At 41.4% G+C, this 14,310-nt stretch overlaps 1 protein-coding gene across 1 annotated transcript in view; it reads left to right on the top strand.

Moving 5' to 3' along the window:
• cdh8 (cadherin 8) overlaps positions 1–14,310 on the top strand; it is a 272,812-nt gene that overhangs the window by 46,024 nt on the left and 212,478 nt on the right. The window contains exon 2 of the mRNA XM_059992415.1: positions 1,183–1,477. Coding sequence (XP_059848398.1) covers positions 1,183–1,477 — 295 coding nt within the window. The remainder of the gene's footprint in view (positions 1–1,182; positions 1,478–14,310) is intronic.

The raw sequence follows: 14,310 nt of genomic DNA, 5'->3' as shown, positions 1-14,310 counted from the left end.
CCTAGGGCCAAAATGTCTAATAATAAAGGGAATGCATTTAAAGCAAGAATAGGAAAGAGGAGAAGAGGTGCAAGTCAAGTTTATTACTCAGGGAATGTTGGGTGCCCGGAATGCTGATGATGGAAACATATATGTTAAAAGTGTTTAAGAAGTTTTTATTTAAACACATGGATATGCACAGACTCGAGTGATATGGAGCATGTACAGGAAAAGGGAGTAATGTAATTAGTTGTCATTAGTTTAATACAAATGATCCATGTCATTGTATATTTTGATGTATACTTAGTGATCATATTATAAGAACCTCCTGTACTAGTAAAATGGCCACTGAGTGTAAATTTGTGATCTTCTGCTGTTGTAGCCCATCCACTTCAAAGTTCAACATGCTCTTCTGCACAACACGGTTGTTACAGTTGTCATCTAAAATAATCTGGCTAGTTGCCTCTTTCCTCTCATTAACAAGGTGTTTTTGCCCAGAGAATTGCCGCCCATTGGATGTTTTTTGTTTTTTTGCACTATTCTCTCTGAGCTCCAGAGACTATTGTGCGGGAAAATCCCAGGAGCTCAGCAGTGTCTGAGATATTCAAACCACCCCAATCATTCCACAGTGAAAGTCACTTAGATCACATTTCTTCCCCATTCTGATATTTGGTCTGAACAACAACTGAACTTCTTTGTCATGTCTGCATGCTTTTGTGCATTGAGTCGCTACCATGCATTTGATTGATTAGATATTGCCATTAGCAAGCAGGTTTTGCACTTGTTGTTCCTTTTAGAGGCTTGCAATTTCCTTAGTGTTTGCCTGTTTCCTATGATGCTGAGTTGCTAGCTTGACGCTCAACCCAGCACTGGTGGAAAGTGGGCAAGGAGCCAGCTGGATTTGAACACAGGACCATTCGCCTCGAAGTCTGGTGCTGATGCCACTACATCACCAGTTGACAGGTTTTATAGATATACGTAATAAAATGGCCATAAGACAAGTCAATATGAATCTGAAATGTGAGTTTGAACATTGTGGAATGAAGATCTTGTTCCTATGCTGAACTGTTCTATGTTCTATATTTACTGTAGGTTATCTTTCTGATGGCAAACATTTTATTCTATTGGAGCCTTCAATAAAAGGAAGGAAGTAATAACAAATATTGAGATAATACTTACCTTGTTCCGCATTTCCCTTCCCAGTTACACACGGATCTTGACCCAGCGAACCGGAATATCAAATACATCCTGTCAGGAGAGGGAGCAGGGACAATCTTCATGATCAATGACATGACAGGGGACATCCATGCCATGAAGAGGCTTGACCGCGAGGAGAAGGCCGAGTACACTCTCACCGCGCAGGCCATCGATCGAGAGACCAACGACCCACTGGAGCCCCCATCAGAATTCATCATCAAGGTTCAGGATATTAACGATAACGCGCCAGAGTTCCCGGATGAGCCTTACCATGCATCTGTGCCAGAGATGTCTCCCGTGGGTAAGTACGCACTCCCTTTGTGCTCGCAGAGACAGTGACTTCAGTTGAATCCGAACAGCTAATGCTCTCTTTGTGGAGTTTCCGCCTTCTTCTTGTGATGGTGTGGGTTCATACTGGGTGCTCAGGTATCCTCACACATCCCAAAAGCATGCAGTCCAGATGAAGCTACTGTACAGTGAATGTAAGCAATAAAATCTCTGAAGTGGGGAGGGGACAAGGAAGTTGATGAGAGAAGTGGACAAGTGCTTAATAAAAGGAATGAATTTTGGTGAGTGCTGCTACAAAGAGAGGTAGAGAGCACAGGAAGAATGGATAATAGGCATTAGGTGCAGGAGTAAGCCATTTGGCCCATCAAGCCAGCACCGCCATTCACTGTGATCATGGCTGATCATCCACAATCAGTACCCCGTTCCTGCCTTCTCCCCATATCCTTTGACTCTGCTATCTTTAAGAGCTCTATCTATCTCTTTCTTCAAAGCATCCAGAGAAGTGGCCACTGCCTTCTGAGGCAGAGCATTTCACAGATTCACAACTCTATGGGTGAAAAAGTTTTTCCTCAACTCTATTCTAAGTGGCCTACCTTTTATTCTTAAACCGTGGCCTTTGGTTCTGGACTCTCCCAACATTGAGAACATGTTTCCTGCCGCTAGCATGTCCAATCCCTTAATAATCTTACTTTTCAATCAGATCTCCTCTCATCCTTCTAGCTTCCAGTGTATACAAGCCCAGTCGCTCCAATCTTTCAACACATGACAGTCCCGCCATCTCAGGAATTAACTTCATGAACCTACGTTAAACTCCCTCAATAGCAAGAATGTCTTTCCTCAAATTTAGATAACAAAACTGCACACAATATTCCAGGTGTGGTCTCACACTGTACAACTGCAGAAGGACCTCTTTGCTCCTATACTCAACTGCCCTTGTTATGAAGGCCAACATGCCATTAGCTTTCTTCACTGACTGTTGTACCTGCATGCTTACTTTCAGTGACTGATGAACAAGGATACCTAGATCTCATTGTACTTCCCATTTTCCTAAAGAAGTTTTTTTTTAACCCAGAGAATAGTGAGTGCATAGAGCATGGTGATGGAGACGGATACGTTAGGGGATTTAAGAGACTCTTAGATAGGCCCATGGATGATAGAAAAATGAAAGATCATGTCGAAGGAAGGGTAAGATTGATCTTAGAGTAGGTTAAAATGTCAGCACAACATTTATGTTCTATATTCTAAGAAATTCTGAGTTCAGATTTCAGCATGTGAAGGCATGGACACCAAGAAAGGAGTGATTAATGGTGGACTTAAAACCAGAGTTTCTCATCTTTGAGAGTTATAGGATGGTGGAAGTTTCTGAAGAAAATTTAATATATGGATCCTTATTCATTACTCATTGCTCAAAGCAAGAACCTGTCCTTTAACAGCAATATCAATCCATTGGCTCACAGAAGTAGTGAGTTCCCTTTGCCAATCTCCATCCTGTAGCCCTCAGTTTTCGGTTTGTTATTTCATTATGATCTTCAGGGAGCCCCACCACCCAGTTCATGCTCTCTTCTGGCTGCTGCCATAAGGAAGAAGGTGTAAGAGTCTCAGGACTCACACCACCAGGTTCAGGAGCAGATATTTCCTGTCAATTACCAGACTCTTGAACTGGAGGGGATAACTTCCCTCAACTTCACTCATCTCATCACTGAACTGTTCCCACCATCTATAGACTCACTGTCAAGGACTCTTCACTTCATGTTCTTGCTATTTATTGTTATTTATTTGTTATTGTTGTTTCTTATTTTTGTATTTGTGTTTTTTTATCTTCTGCACTTTGGTTGGACACCCTAGTTGGTGGTATTTCATTGATTCTGTTATGGTATTATTCTGTACAGTTTTTGAGTATGTCCACAAGAAAATGAAGAAAATTAATCTCAGGGTTGTATATGGTGAATGTCAGGGTTGTATATGTTAATAAATTTACTTTGAACTTTGAATTATTTCTGGGATCTTGTTCTGTACAGTTTAAGTATTCGAAGCTTTAGATTGGCTCTAGGGGAAATTTACCAGGAAGCTACCCGGATGATTTTTTGGAACAGGGAGGACAATTATGGATCAGTTTAGGGATTAGGGACAAGGATATGGGGAGTCAGAAGACAGGCCAGAGTCTAAGCCATGAATGTGGTCGAACTGATGTGTCAGTTGCTAATGCAAATAATTCATTTCACTGTAAGTTTTGATGTGTACGTGGTAAATAAATATGAATCAGAATGGATACAATTCTGCTGCAGAATTTTGCATGAGTTCCTTTACCTGCCTACTTAGTTACATTATGAGTAATAGGGAAAGGTTGAACAGGTCTGGACTTCATTTCTGGATACGGAGAGGTTGTCATATAGAGGAGTATCATATTACGAGGAGTAAAGATAGGATGAATGTACACAGTTATTCTCCCTGCATTAGAGGGCATCATTGTGAGGTGAGATGCGAAGGATTTGATAGGAACTTGAGGGGTAGCTTTTTTTATACAGGGAGTGGAATTGCATGTGGAATTTCATTGTAACCTACTGAATATTAAATGGCCTAGATAAAATGGGATGTGGAAAAGATGCTCCTATAGCGGGAGTCTAGGATCAGAAAGCATAATCTTAGAATAGAGAGTGATCCATTTAGATTAGCGATAAGGAGAAATTTCATCAGCCAGAAGGAGATGTATCTGTGGAATTCATTGCCACAGGCAGCTGACGAGGCCAAGTTAATGGATATATTTAAAGCGGAGGTTGTGAGGAAAAGGCAGGAGAATGGGATTGCGAGGGATAATAAATCAGCCATGATAGAATGGCAGAGATGTGATGGGTCAAATGGCCTGATTCTACTCCTGTCTCTTATGCTCTGATGGTTCTGTGGAATGTGCTGCCGGAGAAGGTGGTTGAGGCAGGTACATACAACTGTTAAAAGACAGTCAAAATCAGAATCAGGTTCATTATCACTGATATATGTCGTGAAATTTGTGGCAGCAGTACAGTGATATACATAAAAAATTACCATAAATTACAATGAGAAATATACAGTGTAAACAAGTAAATAAATAGTGCAGAAAGAGAACAAAATAATAAGGTAGTACTTATGGATTCATGAATTGTTCAGAAATATGATGGCAGTGGGGAAGAATTAGAATTAGAATTTTTTATTTCTTACATCCATCTCACACTTAAGAGAGTAAAAATCTTTATGTTGCATCTCTGTCGCAACATACAAGCAATAAGGAAGGGGAATGTGGGAGGATATTGCCTAAACACTAAGATTGTGTAGTCCTGTGATTGAGGGTAGTACAGTTCCCACACCAGGCAGTAACACAGCAGTCAGGATACTCTTGATGGTGCCCCTGTAGAAAGTTCTAAGGACTTGGGGACTCATGTCAAACTTCTTCACTCGTCTGAAGTGAAAGAGGCACTGCTGGGCATTTTTCACAACACAGCCAGTATGTACAGTCCAGATGAGAGCCTCAGTAATGTGTATACTAAGGAACTTGAAACTACTGATCCTCTCAACTACAGTCCCATTGATGTCAATAGGAGCTAGCTGTCCACTTTCCTCCTGTAATTCACCATTAACTCTTCATTTTTTCAGCATTGAGGGACAGGTTGTTTTGGTGGCACCACTGTGTCAGGGCATTGACTTCTGCTCTGTAGGCTGTCTCATCACTATTGGAATCAGGGCCTATCACTGTTGTGTCATCTGCACATTTGATCAGCAGATCAGAGCAGTGCGTGGCAATACAGTCATGAGTGTGTAGGGAACAGAGAAGAAGACTCAGGACATAGCTGTGGGAGGGCTCCTATGTTGAGGATCAGAGGGCAGAGGTGAGGGTTCCCATCCTTATCACCTGCTGGCAATATGACAGGAAGTCCAGGATCCAGCTGCACGAGTTGGGGTGCAGGCCGAGTTCTCTGAGCTTGTTCCAAAAATATTGAGTGAGCATCCTCAGGTTCCCGTCCCTCCTTTCTGATGGTAGTAATCTGAATAGGGCATGTCCAAGACAGTGAGGGTCCTTAATGATGGGTGCTACCATCATAAGACTCTCACTTTTAAAGATGTTCCCAATAGTGGAAGGTTTAGTACCTATAATGAAGCTGGATGTGTCTACAACCCTCAGGGCCCACACCACCAGGTTCAGAATTACTATTCCTCAACAATTAGGCTCTTGAACAGAGGGGCTAATTCACTCAATTTCACTCCTTCCAACATTAAACTGTTCCCGCAATCTATGGACTAGCTTTCAATGACACTTATTACGTTCTCAATATTTATTGCTTTTTTTTGTTTCTTTGCATTTTCTGTGGATGTCCACAGGAAAATAAATCTCAGAGTTGTACGTATACGGCACAATATCTGTACTTTGATATTAAATGTTCTTTGAACTTTGGTCAGTAACTGAGAGGGAAAGTGGACTTGTTCTTGGAGCTGGGCTACAGAGAGTTAAGGAGCATCTGCACAAGATAGCATTTTGTCCTGTTATCCCTGTGTCCCTCATTAGTTTTTGTTCTGTCACAACACACATCCATTGTTAGATCCAAGGGGATCACAAGAAAGGTGGCCATGCCAGACATTCCTGGTCATCCCTGTAAGGAAAATGGAGTATTAGTTCTAGACGTACTGCACAATATGTTTTCTCTAGGTATTGATGAAGCCTTGACAAAGTGATTAGTATCAGAGATTCATTTCAGAGCTCATTGGTAATGAATATCCCTTAAAAATGGTAAGTAGCTGTTTGGGAACTGCTTTAAACCTACATTAATTCCACTCCTAATTAGAGGTTCAGAATGTTGAAGAAACCATTAAAATCCTGTGCAGCCATGTTAACGGAGAGCAGTAAGGACAATCACAACTCCTTCTCGCTCCTCTGTCGTGATAATGTCTTGCCCATTGCGATACAGAACTGTAGCTCTGCTCACCTTCGGCATCCCAGAGCAGCTTTCGTCGATGAACACTTCGACAAAAGTTGTTGATGCCCTTGTCTCAGTGATATCTGGAAAGAGTTGGGAGGACTTCTACACCTTAGAGGCTGTAGGAAAGAGAAGCCTACAGAGAAGTCATCACCCTGACACAGTGGTGTCAAGAAACCAACCTCTCCCCCAAAACAAAGGAGCTGGTTGTGGACTACAGGAGGAATGGAGACAGGCTCACCCCTATTGACGTTAATGGATCTGGGGTTGAGAGGCTGAACAGCTTTAAGTTCCTCGGTATACACATCACCAAGGACCTCACCTGGTCTTTACATACCGGCTGTGTGGTGAAAAAAGCACAAAAGCACCTGTTTCACCTCAGACGGTTGAAGAAGTTTGGCATGAGTCCCCAAATCCAAAGAATTTTCTATAGGGGCACAATTGAGAGCATCCTGACTGGCTGTATCGCTGCCTGGTATGGGAACTGTACTTCCCTCAATCGCAGGACTCTGCAGAAAGTGGTTCAGACAGCCTAGTGCTTCTGTAGATGTGAACTTCCGACTGTTCAGGGCATTTACAGTGACAAGTGTGTAAAAAGGGCCCAAAGGATCATTGGGGACCTAAGTCACTCCAACCACAAACTGTTCCAGCTGCTACCATCGGGGAAACGGTACCACAACATTAAAACCAGGACCACTGGCTCCGGGACAGCTTCTTCCACCAGACCATCAGACTGAGTAATTCACACTACACAATTGTCTTTCTAAGCTATATTGACTGTGCCGTTGAATATCTTACTGTACATGCTATTTATTACAAATTACTATAATTTGCACATTGCTCATTCAGACAGGGAGGTAACACAAAGATTTTTATTCCTCATGTATGCGAGGGATGTAAGAAATAAAGTCAATTCAATTCAAAAGAGAGTTAAAGGAGGATGGAGAAGAGGAGCAGAGAGGGGATTGATTAGTTAGCTGATTAATTGATCAGTTTTGAGTGCCATGCTGAAGTCAATAAAGAACATCCTGATGTATGCATCTTTGCTGTCAAGATGTTCCAGGGTTGAGTGAAGAGTCAATGAAATGGCATCTGCTGTGGACCTGTTGTGCCGGTTTGCAAATTGGAGTGGATCCAAGTTGCTTGTCAGGCAGGAGCTAATATGTTTCATCTCCAGCCTCTTGAAACACTTCATCACTGTGGATGTAAGTGCTACCGGATGAGATTCATTGAGGGAGGCCACCATCTTCTTCTTAGGCACTGAAGCTTGCTTGAAGCAGGTGGGGTATCTCAAACTGCCAAAGCCAGAAGTGAAAGATGTCAGTCAACACTCCAGGCACAGGTACCCCATCTGGGATGGTTGTTTTCAGTGAGTTCACCCTCTTGAAGTATGCTCTCACGTTAACTGATATCACAGGGTCATCAGAGGGAGGCTGTGGGTGTTCGTGAAGGTTCCACCTTGTTTTGGCGGTCAAAGTGATCATAGAAAGCATTGAGCCCATCTGGAAGTGAAGCCCTATCATCACCTATGTTTCTTGATTTCACTTTGTAAGAGATGACAGTATTCAAGCCCTGCCACAGCTGCTGAGCATCCTTCATTGATTCACGTTTAGCCTGGAATTGTCACTTCACCTGTGAAATGGCTTTGGGACCTCTGATGCCGCAGATTATATGCTGATGATAACTGGGCAGAGACTTCTTCAAAGAAGCTTGATGAAATTCCCCAACTATGATTTGAAATGCAGTGGGATGAACTGTTCCTTGTTGGGTGACGGCATTATGCCATATCTCCAGCGCTTGATTAGTCGGCCGCTGGTGATATGTAAACTGCAGTCAGGATCATGGGGGAGAACTGTCTTGGTAAGTAGAATGGTCAGCATTTGAATGTTAGGTGTTCAAATTTGGGGTAACACGAATGTGACAAAACTACCATCTTGGAGTATCACAGAGAGTTTATCATGAAACACACCTCACTGTCCCAACCTTTGCCTTTTCTGAATCAGCAGTTCAGTCATACAACCCAGCTATGTACTGTATATAAAGAATCTTATGTATTTATATTTATTGTATTTCTTAAATTATTATTCTGTTCTTTATCTTTTATGCTCTTTTGTGCTGCAGTGGATCCTGAGAAACAATTATTTCGTTCTCCTTTACACTTGTGGACTGGCAGTAATATTAAACAGTCTCAATCTTGAATTTTGAATCAGAACCAGCAGCTGTGGTGTCTCTTGTCCTCATTTTACCCAAGTTCCTGACAACAAAAGTGTTGTCACGCTGAGATGAATTTAACACTTGATTCTAGTTGGCCGCTGGTGGTACAGTCAGGATCATGGGGGAGAACTCTCTTGGTTGGCATTTTACCATCAGGTGTTCAAAGCCAGGGGAACATGAGTAAGACAAAACTGCTACATTGGAGTATCACAGAGAGTTTGTCACGAAACACATATTCCCAGCTTTTGCCTTTTTCAAATCAGCAGTTTAGTCATACAATCCATTTATGTATATAACCTGTATTATGTATTTTTTTCTCTGAGACAGAAGTAGCTCTGGTTTCAAATGCACAGATTTCTTAACCAATCTGAAAGAAAGAAAACATCCTGAAGCATATTTTTTCACAGCCACTTCCATGCAGAAACTGGTGAGATCCAAATGAATTTTGATCTGAAGCATCATCCTGGTTTAATCTGCTATATGGCTCCTTTAAGGATGAACAACCTAGAATTACAAAATCACGCTGTTTGATTTGGATCCGACTGGGTAAAAACTTGCAAGTACTTTCCTGTTTTAATTATCTGACAGGGCTACCCTGGACAGAAAGTTATCCTCTGGCTGTAAATATTGACTGTAATTTTACTACCCATCTACAAATCACTCGGATAATGCTTTTTAATCATTTCTAATCTTCTACTGAAATGATTGCAGACAGATGCTCCAGCCTGTGGATTTCTTTCTTTAAATATTTACTGAAATTGCAACCCACAGCTCCTTAGCAAAGACTTCCTGCAGAGCAGGGAGAAACTATCACAAACACATATAAACATACAAGCTGCAGTGAAGATTAACTTGGAATATTTTTACTAAATTCTTTATTTCCCTTTCCCACTCCTTTGTTTCTGTCTCTCGCTTTATATTTTGGGCCCAACATATAACAGAGAAGGCATGTCAGCAGCTATATTTCATTAGGAGTTTGAGGAGATTCCGTAGGTCACCAAATTTCCTGCAAATTTCTACAGTTGTGCCGTGGAAAGCATTTTAGCAGGTTGCATCACCGTCTGGTGTGGAAGGGCCACTGCACAAGATCAGAAACAAGCTACCAGAAGTTACAAGTTCAGCCAGTTCTATCATAGACAAGACAATGTCACAAAAGGCAGCATCCATCATTAAGTACACCCATTACCCAGGACATGCCCTCTTCTCATTGCTACCATCAGGGAGGAGGTACAGGTGCCTGAAAACGCACTATACATTTTAGGAAAAGCTTGTTCCTCTCTGCCATCAGATTTATAAATGGACAATGAAACCATCATTACTTACTTGCTGTCCATTACACCGCTGGTATTTTGAGCTGCAGTGAAGGTCCTCCTTCTCAGGTGGTGTACGAGGATTCCTTCATCACGTCAGTCACTTCCTCTTGGTTTTCACTACTGTCCCAGGTGGAACTCATGAATGGCACACGGGTATAGAATGATACTTCATTGCTGTTTCCATTGCACTTTGACCAGTCAGGGTTGTTAGCTGAACCCTGAACCAGGAGGACCACGCAGCACTCTTAGTCTCGCATCTACTCTTTGACCTGTTTGGCATGGGTGACCCTACCAAGAGCCAAAGCATAAAGCCCTGACTCCAGCCAACATAGCTTTCTGGGTCATTGAGGCACCTAGGCCTTCAAGCCCTATGACAAGGTTGTGGTCCACTTGGAGACCATGAATACTACCTCACAGTTTTTGCTCTCTTTCTGCAGTAATTATACATACATATATATGTATACAAATATACATATGTATGCATTTATTGTAGTAATTTATAGTGTTATATGTATTGCAATGTACTGCTGCTGCAAAACAACAAATTTGATAAAGTATGTCAGTGCTATTGAACCTGATTCTTATTCTGATTTTTGTTTTGCATTCTCTGCCACTTTCATCTGCTGTACCTTTCCCACTCTCTTTCATATTTTCTTCATTTCTCTTTCATTCTTTCCCCTCTCCTTTTTTATCCTTCACCACTCACTCGTGACTGTGCCTGCAGCTACCTAGATCCTAACGCCTACAATTTCCTTTCTAATCCTCTCTGCTTCTCACTCCTCCGTTACACAAACCTTTCGCACCTTTTTTTTCCCTTGGCAAAGTTTTGTATCCTGCACTGACACAGCATCATTTGTTTGTGCCTGTGTGTGCTCCCATAAGCTCTGAGACATCTTGCTACATTAAAAGCTCTGAATAATGCAAAATGTTTCCTTTCCTATTCACTCCCTCAATTATTGCATTCTCAGCCATTCCTTACCTTTCCTTTTCACTCATCTCTCATTTTTCATCTTCCCTCATCTCTCCATCGCACTGGTTCTCCGTCCACCTTTCTCACTCTTTTCTTCTGTTTGTCTCTCTATCTCTGTCACCACCTCCCTCTTTCTGCCTGTCTCACTCCAGGCAGTACGGTCGCGTAGCAGGTAGCACAACGCTATTGCAGCGCCAGCAATCAGCTGTCAGGGTTCAATTTCCACTGTTGTATGTAAGGAGTTTGTACATTCTCTCCATGACAGTGTGGGTTTGCTCACGGCGCTCTGCTTTCCTCCCGAATTCCAAAGGTGTATGGGTTAGCAACGTTGAGAGCAAGCTAAGTTGGCAACAGGAGCACAGCAACACTTGCAGGCTGCCCCAACACATATTGCATTGTGTTGGTCATTGACACGTGACTCATTTTACTGTATGTTTTGATGTACATGTGACAAATAAAGCTAATCTCTTCAATCTTAATTTCTGTCTCTTTCTTACTCTGGTTCTCTGGGCCTCTTCCTCTTTTTCGCCCTGCTGCTCTCTTTTCTTTCAGTCTTGCTCTCCCTATTGTCTGAAACTCTCTCTCTGTTTCTGTGCGACCCTTTTCAACCCAAGGCTGTTGTGCTGAATGTCATGCCAATTAAAGTGTCCCAGGGCTTTTTGCTGCTGCTTCACTGCTTGAGAACTATTATGCATTTAATTCATGATGTGTGCCACCCAGAATCAGAGAGTTCAACAACAGTGGCACAACAACGAGGGTGATTAGGACATAGGTTAGCCTCCAACAACACGGACTCGGTGACTTTTATGTCAGTGGTGGATTTGAACAAATTAAAATCATTAAATGGTCAATATTTAATTAAATTTCTAACCTTCCATAGGATGCACTGTATGCTGTGAGACATTGAAGCTTCCCAAGAGTTTAACACACAAAACGCAGAAATGTGTTTATGCTGATAGGATGGCTCTACATCAGATAGTCAATACTGCCCAATGCATCATTGGCACTAATCAAGGACATGTATACAGAAAGGTGCTGGAAAAAGGCCATTAACTTCATGAAGGATCCCGCTGACCCTGCTCATGGACTGTTAGTCCAACTCCCTTCAGGGAGGATCCATATCAGGATCACCAGTCTCAAAAACAGTTACCTTCCCCAAGCAGTAAGGCTGATCAAAACCTCCACCCACTGACACGCCCCCCCACACACCCAATCACCACTTTATCATTTCCTGTCAGTCACCTCAGGTACAGACACTCCTGTGCCCTGTGATCATTTTATGGTCAGACAATCAATGTAAATAAGGTATATTTTGCATTTATATTTATTGTGCTTTTATTATTACTGAGTGCTGCATCAGATTCATAGTAACAATTATTTCATGTTCCTTTACGCTTGTGTACAGGAAATAACATTAAACAATCTTGTATCTTGAATATTGAATGGTGATGAAGAAAAGGCCAAGCTTCATTGAAAAGCATTTTGCTATTATTTTTTACATGGCAGAAGCTATTAGTTCCAAGGAGACTCTCAATAAGTTGTGGTTTTTCAGCTGAGGCTATAGTAACTATGGTCCATCTGATTGGTAGCTACATTGATCCTTGCTGACAACAAGATATGGGGAGCTTTAGGGGATAATCCAGCCTGTTTCGGAGCATATTGCTCTCCTCTGCATCAGTTACTCCAGGATTGTTAAATGATTTAGTTTATTGCTGATGTCTGGCTTTCTCCATGTTCCCCACCATCACATTTCCAGCAATCTTTCTCTTCTTCAACTCAGAGGATCAGGGCTATGTGTATGAAACTGCACAAACTTAAGTCACATTTCTGTGCTGCTCTGGATTGTTTAGCTCGACCTCTGACTTCATTACCACATCAGTTAATCTTCTGCTAAAACCCTTATGAATACATATGTGGCTGAGGGCTGCCTCCAATGAATCAAATCATTTTGCTATACTTAAAGCACAGCTTGACAAGTTCTTGATTAGGCAGGAAGTCAAAGGTTACAGGAAAAAGGCAGGAGAATAGGGTTGACAGCGATAATAAGTCAGCCATGATGGAATACAGAGCAGACTTGATGGGCTGAATGGCCTGATTCTGCTCTTGTGTTTTATGATCTTCTGGTCTTATCTCTAGGTTCAAAGTACGTTCATTATCAAAGAATGATGAATTATACCACCTTGAGAGTCATCTGCTTAAAGCAGCCACTAAGCAAGAAACAAGAAAGAATCCAATTAATAAAAGAAAATCCAACACCCAATGGGCAGAGAAATGGAAAATAAACACAAATCACACAAACAATAAAAGCAAGCAACAGCATTCCAAACCATACTGAGTCCATAGACCAAAATCTCAGAGCAGCCAAAGTTATTGACACGGCTGTTAACACAAAAGATGTTTTTTATTATGTGTTTCATAGAGTCATAGAAAAGTACAACACAGAAATAGTCCTATCTGACCATCTAGTCTGTGCCCAATGAGTTAAGCTGCCCACTTCTGTCGACCTACACACAGACCATAGCCCTCCATAGCCCAACCATCCATGTACCTATCTAAACTTCTCTTACACGTTGAAATCGAGCTTGCATGCACCACTTGTGCTGGCAGCTCATTCCAAATTCTCAAAATTTTCAGAGTGAAGAAGTTTCCCCTCTTGCTCGATGTGCAAATGGTAAATATATCTTAATCTGATTTTTGTTCCCTCTAGCCTTAATCACTCTGATGGACTGTTTGAAGTCTTAAACACAGTTCTGTAGTACTCTAATTCTCGTCACCTACCAGCACTGCTCACTGACCTATTTTGTTCTCTTGGGTAATCAATGGTTCCATTTTAAAATTCTCATTCCCCTGTTCCGATCTTTCCATTGTGGAACACTGGTGTAGCACCAATCTTATTGTGTGTGACCAGTTGTCACACTCTTTGAGAAAATAAAATTACACTAGGTGCAAATAGGCCATCATAAGGTTCTATGTATTGGAAGGAGACAGTGACGAGAAACCACACACTTTTGAAAATAAGTTTTTGTTTACAAGAAAAATACAATTTGTACAAAATACTTACCTGTGCAAAAACAATTCAAACTTCCAACATTCTGTTTAGGTACCAAATCTTAGATATCATACCACAACAAAATCCTTTTTAATTAGAATCAGTGAGATTCTTTTATTACCCTAATCTCTCTAACTAATTAGATCTAGCGTGATTCCCTATTTAAAAGTTTACAGACTAAACTTTCCTATTTACTTATCTCTAGTTAATTAGAAAACCAAATATAATTCCTATTCTCATATATTATAGTTAATTTCAGTTTCAGTTCCAGGCAGTATACTTGCAAGTTTAAATTCAAATTCAAAAATTATGTATTCACAGTTTAACTCCTTCCATGACAATTCTCCAACATCACAACTC

Source organism: Hypanus sabinus, chromosome 17 (assembly GCF_030144855.1).
Source record: "Hypanus sabinus isolate sHypSab1 chromosome 17, sHypSab1.hap1, whole genome shotgun sequence".
In the NCBI taxonomy this organism is placed as follows: Eukaryota; Metazoa; Chordata; class Chondrichthyes; order Myliobatiformes; family Dasyatidae; genus Hypanus; species Hypanus sabinus.
Note: the sequence above shows the minus strand (reverse complement) of the source record. Positions and strands in the feature narration are given on the sequence as shown.